The following is a 21172-nucleotide window of genomic DNA, read 5'->3' as shown; positions in this document are numbered from 1 at the left end:
GAAGCTTCTTCACACGAAGGGCGGTGGAAATCAGGACTTCACCGAAAAGCTGAACGTTTTCACCCTGTGACGTGTAAAGTCCAGTCCTGTGCTTTTTCCTGCAGACACATCTCAGTCATCGCCGCTGCATCTCTCTCCTCGCAACACAATATTCTCTCCACACCCCCCGCTGCATCACATTAACTGATGTAATAGCTGCTCTACATTTATATTTAACCACCGTTTTACACCCCAGTCTGCCTCTCTTTCAGCCTCGAGCTTAACAAAACGAGCTGCTGGAGGAACTCAGCGGGTCAGGCAGCATCTCTGGAGGGAAATGGACAGTCGACGTTTCGGGTCGAGACCCTTCATCTGGACTGTCTCGACCCCGAACGTCGACTGTGTATTTCACTCCACAGATACTGCCCGACCCGCTGAGTTCCTCCAGCAGCTCGTGTTTGGCTCCAGATTCCAGCATCTGCAGTATCTTGTGTCTCCCTTTTCAGGCCTGGTCTCTGTCAGTCCCGCCTTAGACTGAACCAGGCTCTTCTCTCCGGCTTCATTGATGTTCAGACCTGTTAAGTGTATTTCTGATCCCTCCCTGATGTGGAAATGGCCGCGTTACCTTCTCTCTGGACACTTGCAGCAAAATAACATTAATTCCCTGAGACTGCAGCGTGTGTAGTGGACAATCGCGGTACTGCAGGGGTTCAGCAGCTCCCCGAAAGTGAAAGGAATGTGAATCAGGAAGTGCGCAGAGTAAACATGGCTTCGAAAGGCCAGGTCGAGAGTTGGACCGAGGACGCAATTTGTCCCATCTGCCTGGATTTCTTCACCGATCCGGTGTCACTGGAATGTGGACATAACTTCTGCCGCTCCTGTATCACACGGCGTTGGGAAAATGCGGAGAGAAACTCCTGCCCGGAATGCAGAGAGGTGTTTGCGGACCGCACCCTCAGGGTAAATCGGGCCTTAGAAATTCTGTCTGAGAAAGCTCGAAAAACAAACCTGAATCCGATAAAGAGTGAAAGTAAACTGCACTGCGAGGAACATCAGGAAGAACTGAAGCTGTTTTGTGAAACGGACAAGAAACTGATCTGTGTGATTTGTAGAGATGAGCAGGAACACAGAGAGCACCTCTTTCTGCCGATTAAAAAAGCTGTTGAAACCTACAAGGTAAAAATAACCCGATTTTTACTCACCTGTTCACTTTGTTGCATCTTTTAGTCTAATTCCTTCACTCTCTGACTCCCAGGATCGGGTTAAATCTTCCTTCGAATCTCTCACAAAAAAGAAATCAGACTTGCAGAAAACGGAGCAACAACAGAAAGAGAAGATCTCCGGAGTTCGGGTGAGGTCTTCCTGTGCAGAATTTCTGATCTTGTTATGTAGTTTTGTTCCCTCTGATGCACTGTCGCAGAGCAGCGCAGCTCCAGTGACCTGGGTTTGACCCTGACCTCTGGTACTGTCTGCGTGGAGTTTGCATGTTCTCCCTGTGACCACGACGGTTTCCGCCCACACCCCAAAGAAATGCTGGTTGGACGGTTAATTGGCCTCTGTAACTAACCCCGGTAAGGTGGGTGGTATGTGATTGGCTGATTCCCTGCCGGTGACCAGTGGTGTTCTGCAGGGGTCGGTGTTGGGTCCGCTGCTTCTCACGTTTTACGTTAGTAATCTTGATGATGGAATTGATGGCTTTGTGGCCAAATTGGTGCATGATACAAAGCTGGGTGGAGGGGCAGGTTGCGTTGAGGAAGCAGGGAGTCTGCAGAATATGGACAGCTTGGGAGAATGGGCAAAGAAGTGGCAGATGGAATACAGCGTAGGGAAGTGTACGGTCATGTACCTTGGCAGAAGGAGTAAAGGCGTTAACTATTTTCTAGTAGTGGAGATAATTCAGAAATCGGAGGTGCAAAGGGACTTGGGAGTCATTGTGCAGGATTCCCTAAAGGTGAACTTGCAGGTTGAGTCGGTAGTAAGGAAGGCAAATACAACGTTAGCATTTATTTCAAGAGGACTAGAATATGGATGCAAGGATGTAATGCTGAGGCTTTATAAAGCGTTAGTCAGACCACATTTGGAGTACTGTGAGCAGTTTTGGGCTCCATATCTACGAAAGGATTTGCTGGCATTGGAGAGATCCAGAAGAGTTTTACAAGAATGATCCCGGGAATGAAAGGGTTAACATGAGGAGTGTTTGATGGCTTTGGGCCTGTACTCGCTCGAATTTAGAAGGATGAGGGGGATCTCACTGAAACGTACTGAATATTGAAAGGCCTGGATATAGTGGATGTGGAGAGGTTGTTTCCAGTAGTAGGAGTGTCTAGGACCAGAGGGCACAGCCTCAGAATAGAAGGATGTCCCTTTAGATAGGAGATGAGGAGGGTTTTCTTTAGCCAGTGGGTGGTGAATCTGTGGAATTCATTGCCACAGACGGCTGTGGAGGCCAAGTCATTGGGTATATTTAAAGCGGAGATTGATAGGTTCTCGATTTGTAAGGGGGTCAAAGTTTATGGGGAAAAGGCAGGAGAACGGGGTTGAGAGTGGAAAATAAATCAGCCATGATCGAATGGTGGAGCAGACTCGATGGGCCGAATGGCCTAATTCTGCTCCTGTTTCTTATGGACATGTGAATCCAGGTGGAAGTTAATGGGCAAGTGAGGGAGATCAGGTTTCAGGAAAATGTGAGGGAATGGGAGCAAGGGAATTGCTCTGAGAATCAGCATAGATATTTTCGGGCAGAATGGTCATCTTCCATGTCATAAGTAAATTGAATACAGCAATATGGTAAATTGATCTTCACCTATCATCTGACAGGAACAGTCCCAGAGCCTTCAGTCCCATATCACATCCCAATTTGCTGAACTGCACCAGATTCTCACTGCGAAGGAGCAGCGCTTACTCAGAGATCTCAGGGAAGAGGAGAGGGTTCTAAATCCAATGGAGAAGAATCTTCGAGAGATTCAAGGGAATTTAAATTCTATTCAGAAGGAACTCTCAAAGTTACAGGAATGGATGGATCAACAAGATAATGTGATGTTTCTCATGGTGAGAGATTACATTTCAATCTGGTTCTTTAAAAGTGCACAGTCACGAAATGATGTATTTGAAATAAATGAAGCGTTTACCAACAGTTCTTAACTGATTTAAAGCAGACAGATGTTTTGACTGTTCCGGGCTGTTGTTGTCCCCAAATTGGCCTCCCACAATATCTGTATCTCACAGGACAGTCTTCAACCTTCTCGAGGGTGTGTTCTTGTGATCTCACTGAGCTGTTGATTGTCTCTGTGATTCCCACGTATAATATCCGCTACAACTCGCATTAGAATCCACTTACAGTCACATGCTGTAAGTGTGTCTGGTGCAGTGGGTGTGAGGGTCTCTCTGTGGATCACTGGGATCTGAGGTTGAATTCCAGAATGTGACACACACATCAGATTTAGCATCTGTATCCGGTTTCCATCAGTTTGTTGTTTTAAGGAAATTTGCAGTCTGTTTTCTTTTCAGATATGTTCCGCATGGGATTATAATGTATTTTACATCATAGACAGGCCATTCTGTCCATCCTCTCCGATAAATTTACCTGCTTCAACAGCCTACTCCCACCTGCTCACCACACCCATGAACAGCCCCCCAACTCCATGGTCCCTCATGTGTTTATCCAACTTCCCCATTACATTCAGTCTCTGCTGTCTGCTTCAACCACACCTGTGGCAGTGAATTGCATCTTCTCTTCACTGCATTTCTGATGGGATTTATTGAAGACCACCTGGCATTTTATCTTTCATATTTGGTCTCCCCAAAAGTACAGATACTTTCTCCACCTCCATCCAATTAAATCCATCACTAATCTTAAATTCCTCAATCTTATCATGCCTGACATCGTATCCAGCTAAAAATACCGAACCTGTCCAGTTTCATCCTCTCAGTTCAGGTATAATTTTCATTGATATTCCTTCTACATTTTCCCGTGGTTCTGTGTCCCTTCTGCAATATCCTCATTCTGTCTGTAGGTCAGCGGGAGTGAGAGTTGGGCCGTGGGAATTTTCAGCAGCTTGTGATAACTTGGGTCAAATTCCTGCTGTCGGGATGTGGACGGTCAGTCTCAGTCAATTCAGATTTGTGTTTTATTTATTTCAGGAGGAAGCTCGTCGGAAGAGGAGGTAAGACATGGTCTTGACTGAAACCATATGTGGATGTGCAAAATAGTTCAAATATCTCTGATGCTCACTTTATAACCTGCTGTTTAATATTTGCAGGATTAGTGATGATGACCAAGCGTTGTCCGTTACAGATGGTGCCCGACTGGTTGAAAAATTCGATCACCCCTATTTGCTGAACACGGTGTTGGGAAAAACGTTTGATGCCATTAAGCGAGGTAAAACTAATACAGATTCCTTTGTTCTTGTTTATGAGACACCTTGAAGTAAAGCTTAGACGCAAAGATTGGCTGTAATACTGGTCTGAAGGGGAACCCAAGTTTTATTCCAGCACCAATCCCACCTGCTGGGAAGCTTCACTGTCGTATGGTCAGCTGGAGATGTCAGATCCCTGAACACACGGACACAGGAGCACACAGGCTGTTAGATGAACCACTGCATCCTGAACCCACCCACACTGTACAAACAGGCCAAGACATAAGTTTGAATCCCACCGCATTGCACTTTGAATTAGAATTCACTTAAGAAAATTACAGGAAATAAAAGTTGGTTTCAGTGTGGTGACCGGGATTGTCAGAAAAATACACCCGAGTCATTCAGAGAAGGAAATCTGCGCGGCCCACCATCTGACCTGTCGGCGACTGCAGACTCTGTGTGACTCAGGTCTGCCCCCTGCTGGACTCGTGAGCCTCACAGTTGTTATCAAACCACCACATTGAAGCGTTGCAAGAATGACGGTGGACAGAGCAACCAGCATTGACCTCGGCCCAAGATATCATCTTGGGAGAGGCACACACAGCCTAACCAGCCTGGCAGACCTCCTCTCACACACATACACAAGGAGGATTGGCAGATGTCGCCAGAGCCTCCAAAATGAACGTTGTTCTTTCCCTCAGTAACCTTGAACCCATTGCCTTAAGACCCAGTGAATTTATTTATTTGAGCAACTCACACACATGCCACATATTGTCAACACACATCATACATGTGGAGACACACAGTAACACACAAACACTTCAATGTTCACACTCAACATCTCTCTTCTCTTCCATCGGGTAGAAGATACAGGACCCTGAGGGCACATACCACCAGACTTAAGGACAGCTTCTACCCCACAGTGATAAGACTATTGAATGGTTCCCTTATACGATAAAATGGACTCTGAACTTACGATCTACCTTGTGGTGACCTTGCAGCTTATTGCACTGCACTTTCTCTGCAGCTGTGACACTTTATCCAATACCGTTATTGTTTTTACCTGTACTACCTCAATGCACTCTGTACTAACAAAATGTAACAGCATTGTGTAATGAATTGACCTGTACGATCGGTATGCAAGACAAGTTTTTCACTGTACCTTGGTACAAGTGACAATGATAAACCAATAACCACATACACACGCCCACTGATATTTACTCGAATCAACACACACACACACACACACACACACACACACACACACACACACACACACACACACACACACACACAAACGCATACCCGACGCACAGCCGAATGGAACACACAGTCAAAGACACAGACACATATTTCCATTCAGGAATGAAACCTGCCGCCCTTACCCATTCTGTCTGTTTACGTGGCACTGATCTGCCCTCTGACCTGACTCGTCACATCATCAGTTCGCGGACAGGCTCCAGGGTGAGATTCCTCAGGAGGATGATCTGGGAAGAGGTTTGGCAGATGTTTAACCCCAGGGCCTTCAACACCACATTTGTGGCCATTAAACTGTGGACAGTCTGTGGTTGGACACTGAGGCTGCAGTTACAGCTTTAGTTTACTTGATTTCTCCTCTACCCACAAACCCGACCGTGCTGAGGCGGGTGGGTGGAGTGTTTGACCATTTCAGAAGCCGGGACCTCCTTCCATTGAATCCCCAGTGTTTCTGCAGTTGTCAAATCCTCGTTTCTTCCCCTCGGGCTGCTCTTTTTATCGAGTCGAGAAACAGGATAACAAGTCAGAAGCTGCGATCCCAACAGCAGCAACTTCCCCACATCCCCAGTATGTCGACAGCTCTTTAGAGTCATAGAGTTACACAGCACGGAAACAGGCCCTGCGGCCCATCTCGTCCAGTCCGGCCAAGAAGTCTTCCTGAGCAAGTCCCATTTGCCTGCGATGTCCCATATCCCTCCAAACTTTTCCTGTCCACACACCTGTCTAGATGTCTTTTAAAACATTGCAATTAGACCTGTTTCCATAGTTTGCTCTGGCAGCAAATTCCATATCCCCACCTCCCTCTGCGTGAGATGCCCTACAGATCCCTTTTAAGTCTTTCCCCTCTCACCATTAATCTTTTCCTTCCAAGACTGCGCAATCCTGGGAAAGACTTACATATGCCCCTCATGATTTTATTTACCTTGATAAGGGGTCGCCCCACAACCTCCAACGCTCCAGGGAAATAACCCCGGCCTATCCAGTCTCTGCTTATAACCCAAGCCGTCCAGTCCTGGTAATTTGCTCCTGAAGCTTCCTGTCCAGCAGAATGACATCCTTCCTATAGTTGGGCAACCAGAAATGCACACAATACTTCAAATGTGGTCTATCAACAACCTGTACAGTTGTAACATGACACCTGAACTTCTGTACGCATTGCCCTGACCGATGAAGGCAAGCACGCCAAACACATTCTTCACCACCCTGTCTCCCTGTCTTGCCACTTTCATGGAAGTATGTTGCTGTGCCTCTGGGTCTCTCTGTTTTACAACAATCTCTGCCATTTACAGTACAATTCCTGTCCTGGTTTAACATACCAACATGCAACACCTCGCATTTATCCAAGTTAAACTGCATCTACCATTCCTTGCTCCACTTTCCCAGTTTCCCATTTTCTCCTGTCTACATCAATGGTAGGAGGTCGAGAGAGTTGAGAACTCCATGTTCTGCAGAGTAAACATCACCAATAGACTGTCCTGGCCAAACACGTAGACGCCATGGCCAAGAAAATTCACCAGTGCGTCTATTTCCTCAGGAGGTGAAAGAAATTTGGTGTGTCTCCATCGACCCTCACCAATTTTTATCGATGCACCATAGAAAGCATCCCATCTGGATGCATCACGGCTTAGTATCACAACTGCTTTGCCTGGGACTGCAAGAAACTGCAGAGAGTTGTGGACACAGCTCAGCACATCACAAAAACCAGCCTCCCCTCCATGGACTCTGTCTATACTTCTCACTGCCACAGTAAACCAGCCAACATAATCAAAGACCCAATGCACCCCAGACATTCTCTCTTCTCCCCTTTCCCATTGGGCAGAAGATACAAAAGCCTGGAAGCATGGACCACCAGGCTCAAGAACAGCTTCTATCCTACTGTTAAAAGAATTTGAATGGTTCTCCAATACGATAAAATGGGCTCTTGACCTCACTATCTACTTTGTTATGACCTTGCACCTTATTGTCTGCCTGCACTGCACCTTCTCTGCAGCTGTGCCACTTTATTCTGCATTCTGTATTGTTAACCTTTTCCTACTTCAATGCATTGTGTGATGAATTGACCTGTATGAAAGGTATGCAAGGCAATTTTTTCACTGTACTTCGCTACAAGTGACAATAATAAACCAATTCCAATTCCAGTCCAGTTAATCCAGATCCTGCTGTAATCTACATAACCTTCTGCACTGTCTACTGTTCCAACAATTTTGCTGTCATTTGCAAACATTTAACCATGCCTTCTACATTCTCTTCCAAATCGTGAATACAGAGGACCAATAACTGTGGACCCGGAACCGATCCCTGTGGTACACCACTGGTCACAGGGCTCCAGTCTGAAAAACAACCCTCCACCACCATCCTCTGGCACCTCCCACCAAGTTAACTTTGTATCCAATTGCATCTCTCACCTTGGATCCCAAGTGATCTCACCTTCTGGACTGGCCTTCCTTGTGAGACCTTGTCAAAGGCCTTGCTAAAGTTCATGTGTATAATGTCTACCACCCTGTCCTCGTCAATCCTCTTTGTCACCTCTTCAAAACACTCAAAAACATTTGAGAGACACTATTTCCCACACGCAGAGCCATGCTGACTGTCCCTCATCAGTCCTTGCCTTTTCAAATGCTGATAGATCCTGTCTCTCAGAGTCCCTCCAGTAACTTTCCCACCACATGTTAGGCTCAGCGGCCTGTAGTTCCCTGACTTGTCCGTGCAGAACTTCTTAATGAATGGCACAACATGAGCCACACTCCAGTTTCTCCATCTCACCTGTGGCTAAATGTGAGGCAAATATCTCTGCCAGGGTCCCTGCATTTTCTTCCCTAGTCCTAATGTCTGAGGATACACTTGATCAGGCACCGCGGATTTATGCACCGTAATATGCTTTTAGAACACCAGCACCTCCTTGTTTGTACTGTGGTTATGTTCCAAGACATCACCGTTCATTTCCCTTAATTCCTTTGCTTATTCTCTCCCCTGTTACTCTTTTGTTCTTAATGTACTTGTAGAATCTCTCAGGATTGTCCTTTATCTTAACTGCCAGAACTATCACATTTTCCTTTTGCCTCCTGATTTCCCCTCAAGTCTACTGTGACAGGAGGGTGATGTTCAGGTATACCGCTGTTGAAGCAACATTTATCGATAATACAAAGGTGTTGTCAAAAGTAATTGATGCAAACCCTCCCTTCTGGTTGTACCTCCTCTGTCCAGTCTATTCCTCACACGGTCTTTATTATGCAAGTCTGGGAGTAATGATGATTTGCTGCAATTGTACAGGATCTTGGTGAGACCGTAGCCGGGGGAAATCTTTTTTTTATTGTCACATGTACTGAGTGAAAAACTTTGTTTTCCATGTCATCCACACAGATTATTTCATTACGACCGTGCATTGAGGTAGTACTATGGAAAACAATAACAGAATGCAGAAAAAAGTGTGACAGTTACAGAGAAAGTGCAGTGCAGGCAGACAATAAGGTGCAAGACCATAATGAAGCACACAGTGAGGTCAAGAATCCATCTTATCATATAAGGGGGACATTCAATCGTCTTATAACAGTGGGATAGAAGCAGTCCTTGAGCCTGGTGGTGTGTGCTTTCAGGCTTTTGTATCTTCTGCGCGATGGGAGAGGGGAAAAAGAGAGAATGTCTAGGGTGGGTGGGGTCTTTGATTATACTGGCTGCTATAAAGAGGCAGCGAGAAGTACCGACAAGAGTCCATGGAGGGGAGGCTGGTTTCTGTGATGTGCTGAGGTGTGTCCACAACTCTCTGCAGTTTCTTGCGGTCTCAGGCAGAGCAGTTGCCATACCAAGCTTTGATGCATCCAGATGGGATGCTTTTTATGGAGCATCGATAAAAATTAGTGAGGGTCAAATGGGACATGTCAAACATCTTTAGCCTCCTGAGGAATTAGAGGCACTGGTGAGCTTTGTTAGTTGTGGCATCCATGTGACTTGAGCATTACACATTGGTGATGTTCACACCTTGGAACTTGAAGCTCCCAACCCTCTTGAGTTCAGGACCATTGATGTAAATGGGAGCGTGTGCATTAGCTCCCTTCCTCAAATCAATGACCAGCTCTTTTGTTTTGCTGACATTGAGTGAAAGGTTGTTGTCATGACACCATGCCGTGAGGCTATGTAGTCCTTGCATCCCAACTGACAATTTTTTGAGATTCGGCCCACTACGGTGGTGTCAACTGCAAATTTGAAGGTGTAGTTAGAGCAGAATCTGGCCACGCAGTCGTGAGTGTACAGGGCGTAGAGTAGGGACTGAGAACACAGCCTTGTGGGGCACCAGTGTTCAGGATAATCGTGGAGGGGGTGTTGCTGCCTATCCTCACGGATTGTGGTCTGTTGATCAGAAAGTCAAGGATCCAGTTGCAAAGCGAGGTGTTGAGACCCAGATTTAGGAGTTTGGAGATGTGCTTGCTGTGTACAGTTTGGTGTCCTGAACTAAAAAGGACATAGCAGCATTGGAGGCAGTCGGAAGGAGATTCACCAGGCTCATTGCTGGGGTGAGAGGGTTGTCCTATCAGGAGAGGCTGGGCGGATTGGGTCTGTGTTCCATGGAGTTTAGAAGAATGAGGGGTGACCTTATTCAAACATAAAAGATCCAAAGGGGCTTGGCCGGGTAGATGTTGAGATGTTTTCACGAGTGAGAGACTCACGGACAAGGGGGCATATTTACAAGTTAAGGGGCCGGTCATTTAAAACGAAGGTGTGTAGAAATTTCTTCTCTTAGTCGGTGTGGATCTCTGGTGGCGTCACTATATGTTGACAGGCCGACTGGAGGAAATTCCATATTAGATCTAGTATTAGGTAATGAACCATGTCAGGTGACAGATCTCTCGGTGGGCGAGCATTTGGGGGACAGTGACCACTGCTCCCTAACCTTTAGCATTGTCATGGACAAGGATAGGAGCAGACAGGACGGGAAGTTATTTAATTGGGGGAAGGGCAAATTATGAGGCTATAAGGCTATAACTATAAAGCTGGAGTGTAAATTGGGATGACATTTTTGAAGGGAAATGTACGATGCAGATGTGGTCGTTGTTCAGGGATCTCTTGCAGGATGTTAGGGATAAAATTGTCCCGGTGAGTCGGAGAAAGAATGGCAGGGTGAAGGAACCATGGGTGACAAGAGAGGTGGAACAACTAGTTAGGAGGAAGAAGGCAGCATACATAAGGTGTAAGCAGCAAGGATCAGATAGGGCTCATGAGGAATATAGGGTAGAAGGAGGGAACTTAAGAATGGGCTGAGGAGAGCAAGAAGGGGACATGAAAAGCCCTTGGCGAGTAGGGTTAAGGAGAATCCCAAGGCTTTTTTCACGTACGTGAAGAGCAGAAGGATGACGAGAGTAAAGGTAGGACCGATTAGAGACAAAGGTGGGAAGATGTTCCTGGAAGCTGTGGAAGTGGGTGAGGTTCTCAATGAATACTTCTCCTCAGTATTCACCAAAGAGAGGGGCCTTGATGACGCCGAGGACAGTGTTAGTAAGGTTAAGGTTCTGGAACATGAAGTTATCAAGAGAGAGGATGTGTTGGAGTGGTTAGAAAATATTAGGACAGTTAAGTCCCCAGGGCCTGACGGAATATTCCCCAGGCTGCTCCGAGAGGCGAGGGAGGAGATTGCTGAGCCGTTGACTCGGATCTTTGAGTCCTCATTGACCACGGGGATGGTAACGGAGGATTGGAAGGTGGCAAATGTTGTCCCCTTATTCAAAAAAGGTAGTAGGGATAGTCCAGGGGATTACAGACCAGTGATCCTTACGTCTATGATGGGCAAGCTGTTGGAAAGGTTTCTAAGAGATAGGATCTATGAGCATTTAGAGAATCATGGGCTGATTCGGGACAGCCAGCATGGCTTTGTGAAGGGAAGGTCATATCTCACAAGCCTGATAGGGTTCTTTGAGGAGGTGACCAGGAAGATTGATGAGGGTAGTGAGGTAGATGTGGTTGACATGGATTTTAGTAAGGTGTTTGACAAGGTTCCACACGGTAGGCTTCTTCAGAAAGTCAGAGGGCATGCGATGCAGGGGAGCATGGCTGTGCAGATTCAGAATTGGCTGGCCTGTAGAAAGCAGAGGGTTGTGGTTGAGGGAGTGCATTCAGATTGAGGGCTGTGACTAGTTGTGTCCCACAAGGATTGGTTCTGCGACCTCTACGTTTATTAATGACTTGGATGAGGGGGTGGAAGGGTGGGTTAGCAAGTTTGCAGACGACACAAAGGTCGATGGTGTTGTGGATAGTGTGGAGGGCTGTCGGAGTTTGCAGAGGGATATTGATAGGATGCAGATCTGGGCTGAGAAGTGGTAGATCGAGTTCAATCCGGATAAGTGTGAGGTGGTACACTTTGGAAGGACAAACTCCACGGCGGAGTACAAGGTTAATGGCAGGTTACTGGTTAAGTGTGGAGGAGCAGATGGATTTAGGGGTTCATATCCACAGATCACTGAAAGTTGCCCCACAGGTGAAAAGGGTGGTTAAGAAAGCTTATGGGATGTGGGCTTTCATAAGTCCGGGGCTTGAGTTTAAAGAGCCGCAAGGTAATGATGCAGCTCTACAAAACTCTGGTTAGACCACACTTGGAGTACTCTACCAGTTCTGGTCTCCTCATTATAGGAAGGATGTGGAAGCGTTGGAAATGGTGCAAAGGAGATTTACCTGGATGCCTCCTAGATTGGAGAGTATGGATAATGAGGAGAGACTAAGGGAGAAAGGGCCTTATTCTTTGGAGAGGAGGATGAGAGGAGACTTGATAGAGGTATACAAAATATTAAGAGGAGACAGCCAGCGCCTCTTTCCCAGGGCACCGATGCTCAATACAAGAAGGCATGGATTTAAAGTAATGGGTGGGAAGTTCAAGGGAGATATCAGAGGAAGGTTTTTCACTCAGAGAGTGGTTGGTGCATGGAATACAATGCCTGGGGTAGTGGTGGAGGCAGATACGTCAGTCAAGTTCAAGAGATTATTAGATAAGCATATGGAGGAATTTAAAATAGGGGGATATGTGGGAGGAAGGGGTTAGATAGACAGGAGTGGTTTGAAGGACGGCACAACATTGTGGGCCGAAGGGCCTGTATTGTGCTGTATTTTTCTATGGTTTCTATGGTTTCTGGAATCCTCTGCCCCTGAGGGTGGTAGAGGCCTGATTGTTGGATGTATTTAAGGTGGAGATAGAGAAATGTTTATATGATCGAGGAATTGAGGGTTAAGGGGAACTGGCACAGAAGAGGACGATGCCAGCATAGATCAGTCATGGTCATATTGAATGAAGGGGCTGTTCCTGTGCTGTACTGTTCTATGTTCCATGTTCCATGTCTCGAAGAATGAGAGGAGATTTCAGGGAAACACAAAATTCTTTCAGGGCTCAACAAGGGATGCAGGGAGGATGTTTCCCCGATCTGACGAGTCGAGAGTCAGGGGTCACTGTCTAAGAATGGGGTGTACCCTCAGAGGATGGTGTATCTTTGGAATCCTCTGCACCGGAGGGCTGTGGGCCTCAGTCATTCATTGCTTTTAAAGTCTAGAGTCAAAGTCGTACAGCAGAGAAATGGGCCCCTCGACCAACCACTTCTGTGCCGACCTATTTCCCCATCCAAACTCTCCCCAGAATTGAAGTCCTCCGATTTAAACAACATCCTGGGGAATCTCCTCTGCACTCTCTCCAGCACAATCATATCCTTCTCATCGTGTGACGAGGAGAACTGGACGAAATGCACCGGGTGTGACCTAACCAGTGTTTTGTAAAGTTGCAAAATGACGTCCCGACTCCTACATTCTGCACCCCAACCCATGAAGGCTGGAACGTCATAGAGTCACAGAGCAATACAGCATGGAAACAAGCCCTTCGGCCCAATTCATCCATGCCGACCAGGGTACCCACCTGAGCTTGTCCCATTTTTCTGCATTGGGCCCAAATCCTTCCAAACCTTGCCGGTCATCATTTCTCTGCCCCAGGTCTCTTCTGTGCCAGTTCCGCAGAGCCCCCAATTCTCTAATGTTACAAAAGATTATCCACTTCATTTTCTACCACATTACAGAAGAGGAACTGCTGGAAGTCTTAAAATGCAGAAAGGTAGATAAATCCCCAGGGCCTGATCTAGTGTATCCCAGGATATTGTGGGAAGCTCGGGAAGAAATTGAGGGGTCCCATGTGGGGATATTTGTATCATCGATATCCATTGATGAGGTGCAAGAAAACTGGAGGGTGACTCATGTTGTGCCTTTATTGAAGAAAGGCTGCAAGGAAAATCCTGGGATGTACAGAGCGGTCAGCCTAACGTTGGTGGTGGGGACGGTAATGGAGGGGATTCTGAGAGACGAAACCTACATGCACTGGGAAAGGTACGGACTGATTAGGGGTAGTCAGCATAGCTCTCTGCATGGGAAATGTGTTTCGTGAATTTGGTTGAGTTTTTATAAGATATGACCAAGAAGATGGATGAAGGAAGTGCAGTAGACGTTGTCTACATGGACTTTAGCAAGGCCTTTGAAAAGGTACCACATGGTAGTCTAGTCCGGAAAGTTAGATCACATGGGATCCAGGGCGAGCTGGGCAATTGGATACAAAATTGGCTTTGTGGTCGGAGACAGTGGGTTGTGGTGGAGGGTTGTTTTTCTGACTGGAGGCCTGAGGCCTATGACCAGCGGTGCTCTGCAAGGATCGGTGCTGGGTCCGCTGTTGTTCATCATTCAGCATGGTTCATAAGTTTGTGGATGGGACTAAAACTGGTGCTATAGTGGACAGTGAAGTGGGTTATCGAAGATTACAACGGCACCTTGATCATCTGGGCCAGTGGGTCGAGGAATGACAGATGGAGTTTAATTCAAGAGAAATGTGGGGTGTTGCATTTTGGGAAGACAAAGCAGGGCAGGACTTACACAGCAATTGGTAGGGCCCTGGAGAGTGTTGCAGAACATAGAGACCGAGGGGCGCAGGTTCACAGATCCTTGGAAGTGGCGACACAGTTTGACAGGGTGGTGAAGAAGGCATTTAGCACGCTTACCTTCATTGGTCAGAATGTTGGGTACAGGAGCTGGGACATCACGTTACAGCTGTACAAGACTTTGGTCAGACCACGTTCCGAGTCCTGTGTACAAGTCTGGTTACCCTGCAGTAGGAAGGCTGTGATTAAACTGGAAAGGGTGCAAAACAGATTTCCAAGGATTTTACCGGGACTGGAGGGCTTGGTTTATAGGGTGAGGCTGGATAGGCTGGGACTTGTTTCCCTGGAGGCTGGTGGCTGCCAGAGGAAGCTGTAGAGGCGGGTACAGTTACAATGTTTGGAAAGACATTTGGACAGGTACATGGATAGGAAAGGTTTAAAGTGATAAAGGGCCAAACGCAGGCAGTTCAGCAACTTGGTCTGTACAGACGAGCTGGGCTGAAGAGCCTCTTTCGCCGCTGCATAGCTCTCTGATTCCATGATCTCCTCTTTGAATATCTCCAGTAACCACTCAACCCAATCCCCTCCCCTCCCCTCCCATCTGCCTCCCGTCTCCACCACCTCCCAGCAAGAGCTCTCGTTACCACGCCCGACCTCTCCATCCCCACCCACGGTCTCTCCACCCTCCTCACTCTCCCCACTCGCTCTCCCCGTCCCCACGTCGCTGCCCCACTCACTCCTGACATCCCAGGACACTGTCTTTCTACTGACATCTTTTGCAACCCACTGACTCCCACGGTTACCTTGGCTGCATCTCTTCCCACCCTGTCACTTGTAAGGATGTAATTCCCTTCTCTCAGTTCCTCCGTCTCCGCCGCATCTGTTCCCATGATGAGGTTTTCCACTCCAGGACATCCGAGATCTCTTTTTTTCAGAAAACTGGGTTTCTCCTTCACCACCATCAACGCAGCCCTCACCAGCATCTCCTCCATTTCCCGCACGACTGCCCTCACCTCATCCACCCCCACCCCCCGACATAACAGGTACAGGGTTCCCTTGTCCTCACCGACCACCCCAAGAGCCTCTGCTTCCAACACATCATTCTCCGCAACTTCCGCCATTACCAACGGGATCCGACCAGCAGGTGCATCTTCCCCTCCCCTCTCCACTTTCCTCAAGGATCTCTCTCTCTGCGACTCCCTTGTCCGCTCGTCCCTCCCCACTGATCCCCCTCCAGCACTGATCCCTGCAGCCATCCTAAATGTTACACCTGCCCCTACACCTCCTCCCTCACCACCATTCAGGGCCCGAAACAGTCCTTCCGGGTGAGGCAGCGCTTCACATGTGAATCCATCGGGGTCGTTTATTGTATCTGGTGCTCCCGGTGCGGCCTCCTCTCCATCGGTGAGACCCGACGCAGATTGAGGGATCGCTTTGTCGAGCACCTTCGCTCCGTCCGCCGGAACAGTCAGGATCTCCCGGTGACCAGACATTTCGATTCCACTTCCCATTCCCACACTGACATGTCTGTCCACGGCCTCCTCTGCTGCCACGTTGAGGACAGACGCAGATCAGAGGAACACTTCATATTCCGCCTTGGCCGTCTCCAACCTGACGGAAACAACGTCGATTTCTCTAACTTAAGGTAACCACTCCCCTCTACCCCCGTCCTTTGATTTCCCTTCTCCCTCTGGCCCCATTACCCCTAGTCTTTCCCCTGCCCCGCCCCCACGACCTGCCCCTCACCCACACCTTCCTCCCTCTGGTTCCCCACCTCCTTCCCTTTATTCCATGGTCCACTGTCCTCTCCGATCGGATTCCACCTTGTCCAGCCCTTTGCCTCTTCACCCGGTCACCTCCCAGCTTCTCACATCATTCCCACTTCCCCCTCCCCACCCACCTCCCTTCCCCCCTCACCTGGACTCACAGATCACCCGCCAGCTGCTCTCCCTCCCCCACCCTTGTATTCCGGCTTCTCCCCTCCCTTTCCAGTCCTGATGAAGGGTCTCGGCCCTAAACGTCGACTGTTTATTTCCCCTCCACAGACGCTGCGTGACCCGCTGAGTTCCTGCAGCGTTTTGCGTGTGAAACTCCCCGCCCCGTCCCAGGGTAAAAGCCCGGGAAGAAATTGGTTGTCCATCCGGTCTAGTTGGGTGAAATCCCGGGCAAGGTTTGTGTCGGCCGCCCGACAGTCCCTGAGGCCGAGCGGCCTCTCTCCCGGTGCCGGTGCCGCGGTGCCCGAGTCTCCCCCCGACCCCCGGGGACTCTCTAATTCTCTGCTTCTCTCGCCCCCCCCCCCCCCCAGTCTCTGTGATCCTGGATGTGGAAACGGCGCATCGGTGGCTCGATGTGTCTAAGGATCGGAAGAGTGTGAGATTGCCCCGGACCCGGGCGGATCTCCCTGAAACCTGGAAGAGGTTCAACTCCGGGACTCGTGTGCTGGGATCGGAGGGATTCACATCGGGGAGACATTACTGGGAGGTGGAGGTGGCGGGGAATCGGCGCTGGTGTCTGGGAGTCGCCGCAGAGTCTGTGGAGAGGGAGCGATATGTGCAATTGCACCCGGAGACCGGATTCTGGACCATCGGGCGGTTTGGTGACGAGTTTTCTGTGAACACCTCCCCTCCATCCCGTCTCCCTGGCGGTTCCATCCCCGGGAGGGTGGGAGTTTATCTCAGTTACGGGTCCGGGATCGTTTCATTTTACAGTGCGGACACCAAGTCCCATCTCCACACCTTCACTGGGAATAAATTCACGGAGAAACTTTATCCTTTCTTCGGGACTTGCGATGGAAACTGGCTGAGAATCTGCTCCGATTCCGCTCCGGGCCTGTAACAGGGTCGTGTCCCGGGACCGGCGTCAGGAGGAAGTCAGTGTAAATATAAATGTGGGGAGAGTGAAATAAACACGAATTGACATTAGAACTGTCGACCCATTAATTTTAACGCGTTAACTGCATCCGTCAGCTGAACAGAAATACTTCTGTGAAAATACAAAGATTGAGCCGCGGGCGGCGGCTCCCCCGGGTCCTAAAGTCCATTGGGTCAGTGAAAGTGGGAGTCGTCTGCTGGTCGTTGCTGGAGTAACAGCTATTTGCCCTTGCTCCTACTCTTTCAGCCGGGTTTGAAATCCTTCCTTCTCAATCTCAATAATAATTTTAAACGTGATTTTACTTTACTATGACGACAAGGAGTGCGAAAGCTATGGAAACCACTAAGGAAGATGATCCTCCTGTAACTCTGGAATCTATTTTCCGATTGCTTCGAAATCACATGGATGATTCTTCCGAGCAGCTTCGACAGCTTAATTCCAAGTTTGATTGTATTCAATAAACCTTAGATGATCATGACGAACGAATTAAAGTGAATGAAGCGTCTCTCTCGATTTTTGATGGGAAAATTGATGACTTGGAGATCCTTTGTAAAAAGCAAGCAAAATCTATTGAAAAATTAAAGCAGAGAGATTATCGACAGAAAACAGAAGCAGAAGAAACAACCTTCGTATTTTGGGTCTTAAAGAAGCAGTTGAAGGGAACCAGCCTACGGAATTCTTTGCAAATCTTGGCTCAATTATTTCCTACTATATTAAAATCTCAGCCTAAGATTGATCGAGCACACAGATCACCGTTGTACAAACTTCCTACTCAAGACAGACCCAGGTCAGTTATCATCTCACTCCGTGATTTTCAAATTAAGGAGCTTCTAATTCGTGACTCCCGTCAAAGAGGAATGATTAATTACCAAGATTACAAGATCAGAATTGTTGAAGATTACTCACCCGAGGTTATGAATGAACACATTAAATTTAAAAAGGTCATGTTGGAACTTTATCATGAAGCCTTTAAGCCTTCTCTCTATTACCCTGCAAGATGTAGAATTATTCTGAAAAATGGCTCGCAGAAATGGCTTCGTTCGCCCGAATAAGCTCAACATTTTCTGGAAGATGAGGATTGAATGATCTTGTACTTTTTTCCATGAACATTTACTGTTTTTACTCTTGGTAACCCCTTACTCATACTTTGAATGTCTATGTATTTTGATTTTTTGATCTTTTTTTGATATGTTACTTTAAATATATTCTTTGGAGATTTTTTACTAACAAGATTTAATAAGGATACATGTTTTTTCACAATTTTGTAACCACTTTTTTTTCAATTCATTGTTTTGACTGGGGTGGAAATAACTAACCTTGAAACTTAGAGAGCAGAATTGCTTATGTTTAATCTGTCTATAGCATTAGCTGTCGGGGGCCTATTGGCCGGTTTTCTGTCTTTGGGTGGTGGGAGGGGGGCTGGTTTCTCTCTCTGGAAGCTGTTTTGGGCTCTCAGCCAAGTCTGTTGCTTAGTTACCTTATCTGGAAGTCCACAGTTTGGTTTGAATCTACATTCCAGTATGGTTTGTTCATTATCTTTTTTTTTACTTGCATTTAAACAATATTAAAATGGATTCAGTTATTAATTTACTTAGTTTCAACGTGAAAGGGTTAAATCACCCTGTGAAACATAATAAGATTTTTGCCTATATTAAAAAATTTAAGGCTCCTATTATCTTTCTACAAGAAACTCATATACGCAACTGTGATATCTCACACTTCTTTAGTCAATGGAAAGGTTTGCAATTTCATTCCTCTTTCTGAGCTAAATCTAGAGGAGTCTCAATTTTTATAGATAATACAGTTTCATTTGATCAACATTAGGTAATAAGTGATACTAACAGTCGCTTTGATATGGTATCAGGAATAATAGATAATAGATTAATGGTATCTGCCAGTATTTATGCTCCAAACATGGATGACCCAGGATTTTTTGAACGATTTTTTGCACTTTTGCCAGATTTGAATCTTTATTTCCTGGTTTAATTGTTGGTTAGATTCAAGATTAGATAAGTCATCTACTAAACCAGCAGCTCTAAATAAATCAGCTTTATTTTTCAATCGTTTTTAATGAAATCTGGTGTCACTGATGCTTGGCGTTTTTTACATCAAGAAGATATGGAATATTCGTTTTTCTCTCACGTTCACCATACATATTCCAGGATTGACAATTTTTTATTGATAATCAAATGATTCCATCAGTTCGATTCAGTGAATATGAAGAGATTGCTCTTTCAGATCATGCTCATGTGTTTTTATCTTTAAATCTTCCTGGATTCCCTCAAACAAACAGATTTTGGCGTTTTAATCTAACTTTGTTATCTGATAAAGACTTTTTAAAATTTTTGGAGAAACATATTATTCTTTTCTTTAAAGAGAATACACCGGAAGAGACTTCTAGTCTTATTATATGGGATGCTTTTAAGGCTATTAGAGGACAAATTATTCCTTATACGGCAAGCATTAAGAAAAAAGCTAACAGAGAGAGAGTTGATTTAACTAATCAGTTGAAACTGTGAAAGATAGCTGGGAACGCAAGAGTTAACGACTGGCAGTGTGAGGGTTAATAGTATGCTTTTTAGTATGGTTTTCACTGTGAAAGGATTTTCAAGGTAAAGAATGATTTCATTATGGTGTGATTTAGTTATGTCTAGTTTTAATAGCAGGTGCAAGTGGGAAGAAGTAGTTTTTTTTACCTATAGCTTGTTCGAAACTTTATGTAAACAATTGCCTGTGTTAGAGTAGTTTCTTACCTAACGTCCCCATGAAAAAGGGTATAAAAATACGCTGTGGCCAAGCCTTCTTTGAGTGGGTCTCGGTATAGAGTTAGAGTTATATGGTTTACACCGTCTATTTTCCCACTCCCGCTAGCGAAAGCTAATAAAGCATTTATCGTAAGTTCTTTGGTTATGCTGTTGTCTGATTCTTTCCAGAAGCGCGGGTTGGCTTTGACAAAACTATTAGACCAAAAATATGCCTTGGATCCAGATCCTGCTCTATATAAAAGGCGAGTTGAAATTAAGTCTAAATGTGATCTTCTTTTAACATATCTATTTGAAAGTCAACTTTTAAAAGATAAAAGTCAATTTTACACTCATGGAGATAAAACAGGTAAATTACTGGCTAACCAACTAAAAACCTCTATTGCTAGACCACAAATTAAAGAAATTTGCAAAGCCAATGGTGAGAGGACAACTGATCATTTAGAAATAATTGATACTTCTAGAGAATTTTATTCTAACCTTTATAGTTCTGATTTTCCTAAAGATGATACCGTAATGAATATTTTTTGACCAATTAAACGTTCCTACACTCTATTCCAATAACCGAAAATGGTTGGATCAATCTATTCCTTATGAGGAAATCGCCAAGGTTGTACATTCTTTGCACTCTGGAAAGACTTCGGGTTCTGATGGATTTCCTGGAGAATTTTATAAGGCCTTTTCCCCTTTGCTTATACCTCACTTATGTTCTGTTTTTTTTCCGGATTCTTTTAAATTGGGTAGGATACCACAATCTTTTTATGAAGCCTCCATTTCACTCATTCTTAAGAAAAATAAGAACCCAACGGAATGTTCTTCATACAAATCAATTTCTTTACTTAACGTGATTGTTAAAATTTTATCTAAAGTTCTGGCTCACAGATTGAAAAATATTTTACTATCAATTATATCTGATGATCAGACTAGTCTTATTAAAAATCGTTATTATCATGTTAATGTTCATCGTTTACTGAATATTATCTATTCTCCCTCTAAGGAAATATCGGAATGTGTGATATCTCTGGATGCTGAGAAGGCCTTTGATCAGGTTGAATGCAATTTTTTA

At 46.0% G+C, this 21172-nt stretch overlaps 1 protein-coding gene across 1 annotated transcript; it reads left to right on the top strand.

Annotated features, from left to right (window-relative positions):
* The first annotated feature begins 442 nt into the window (after positions 1 to 442).
* On the top strand, positions 443 to 20242 carry LOC127586012 (nuclear factor 7, brain-like). The gene is made up of 6 exons (XM_052043782.1): positions 443 to 1155; positions 1235 to 1330; positions 2797 to 3027; positions 4120 to 4142; positions 4239 to 4357; positions 16779 to 20242. Exons 1-6 carry the CDS (start codon positions 745 to 747, stop codon positions 17306 to 17308), a joined length of 1410 nt encoding a protein of 469 aa, XP_051899742.1. The 5' UTR covers positions 443 to 744; the 3' UTR covers positions 17309 to 20242.
* The last annotated feature ends 930 nt before the right edge of the window (positions 20243 to 21172 follow it).

Source organism: Pristis pectinata, chromosome 34, assembly GCF_009764475.1.
Source record: "Pristis pectinata isolate sPriPec2 chromosome 34, sPriPec2.1.pri, whole genome shotgun sequence".
NCBI classification, from domain to species: domain Eukaryota; kingdom Metazoa; phylum Chordata; class Chondrichthyes; order Rhinopristiformes; family Pristidae; genus Pristis; species Pristis pectinata.
The sequence above is the reverse complement of the archived record's forward strand: the minus strand, read 5'-3'. Positions and strand labels throughout refer to the sequence as shown.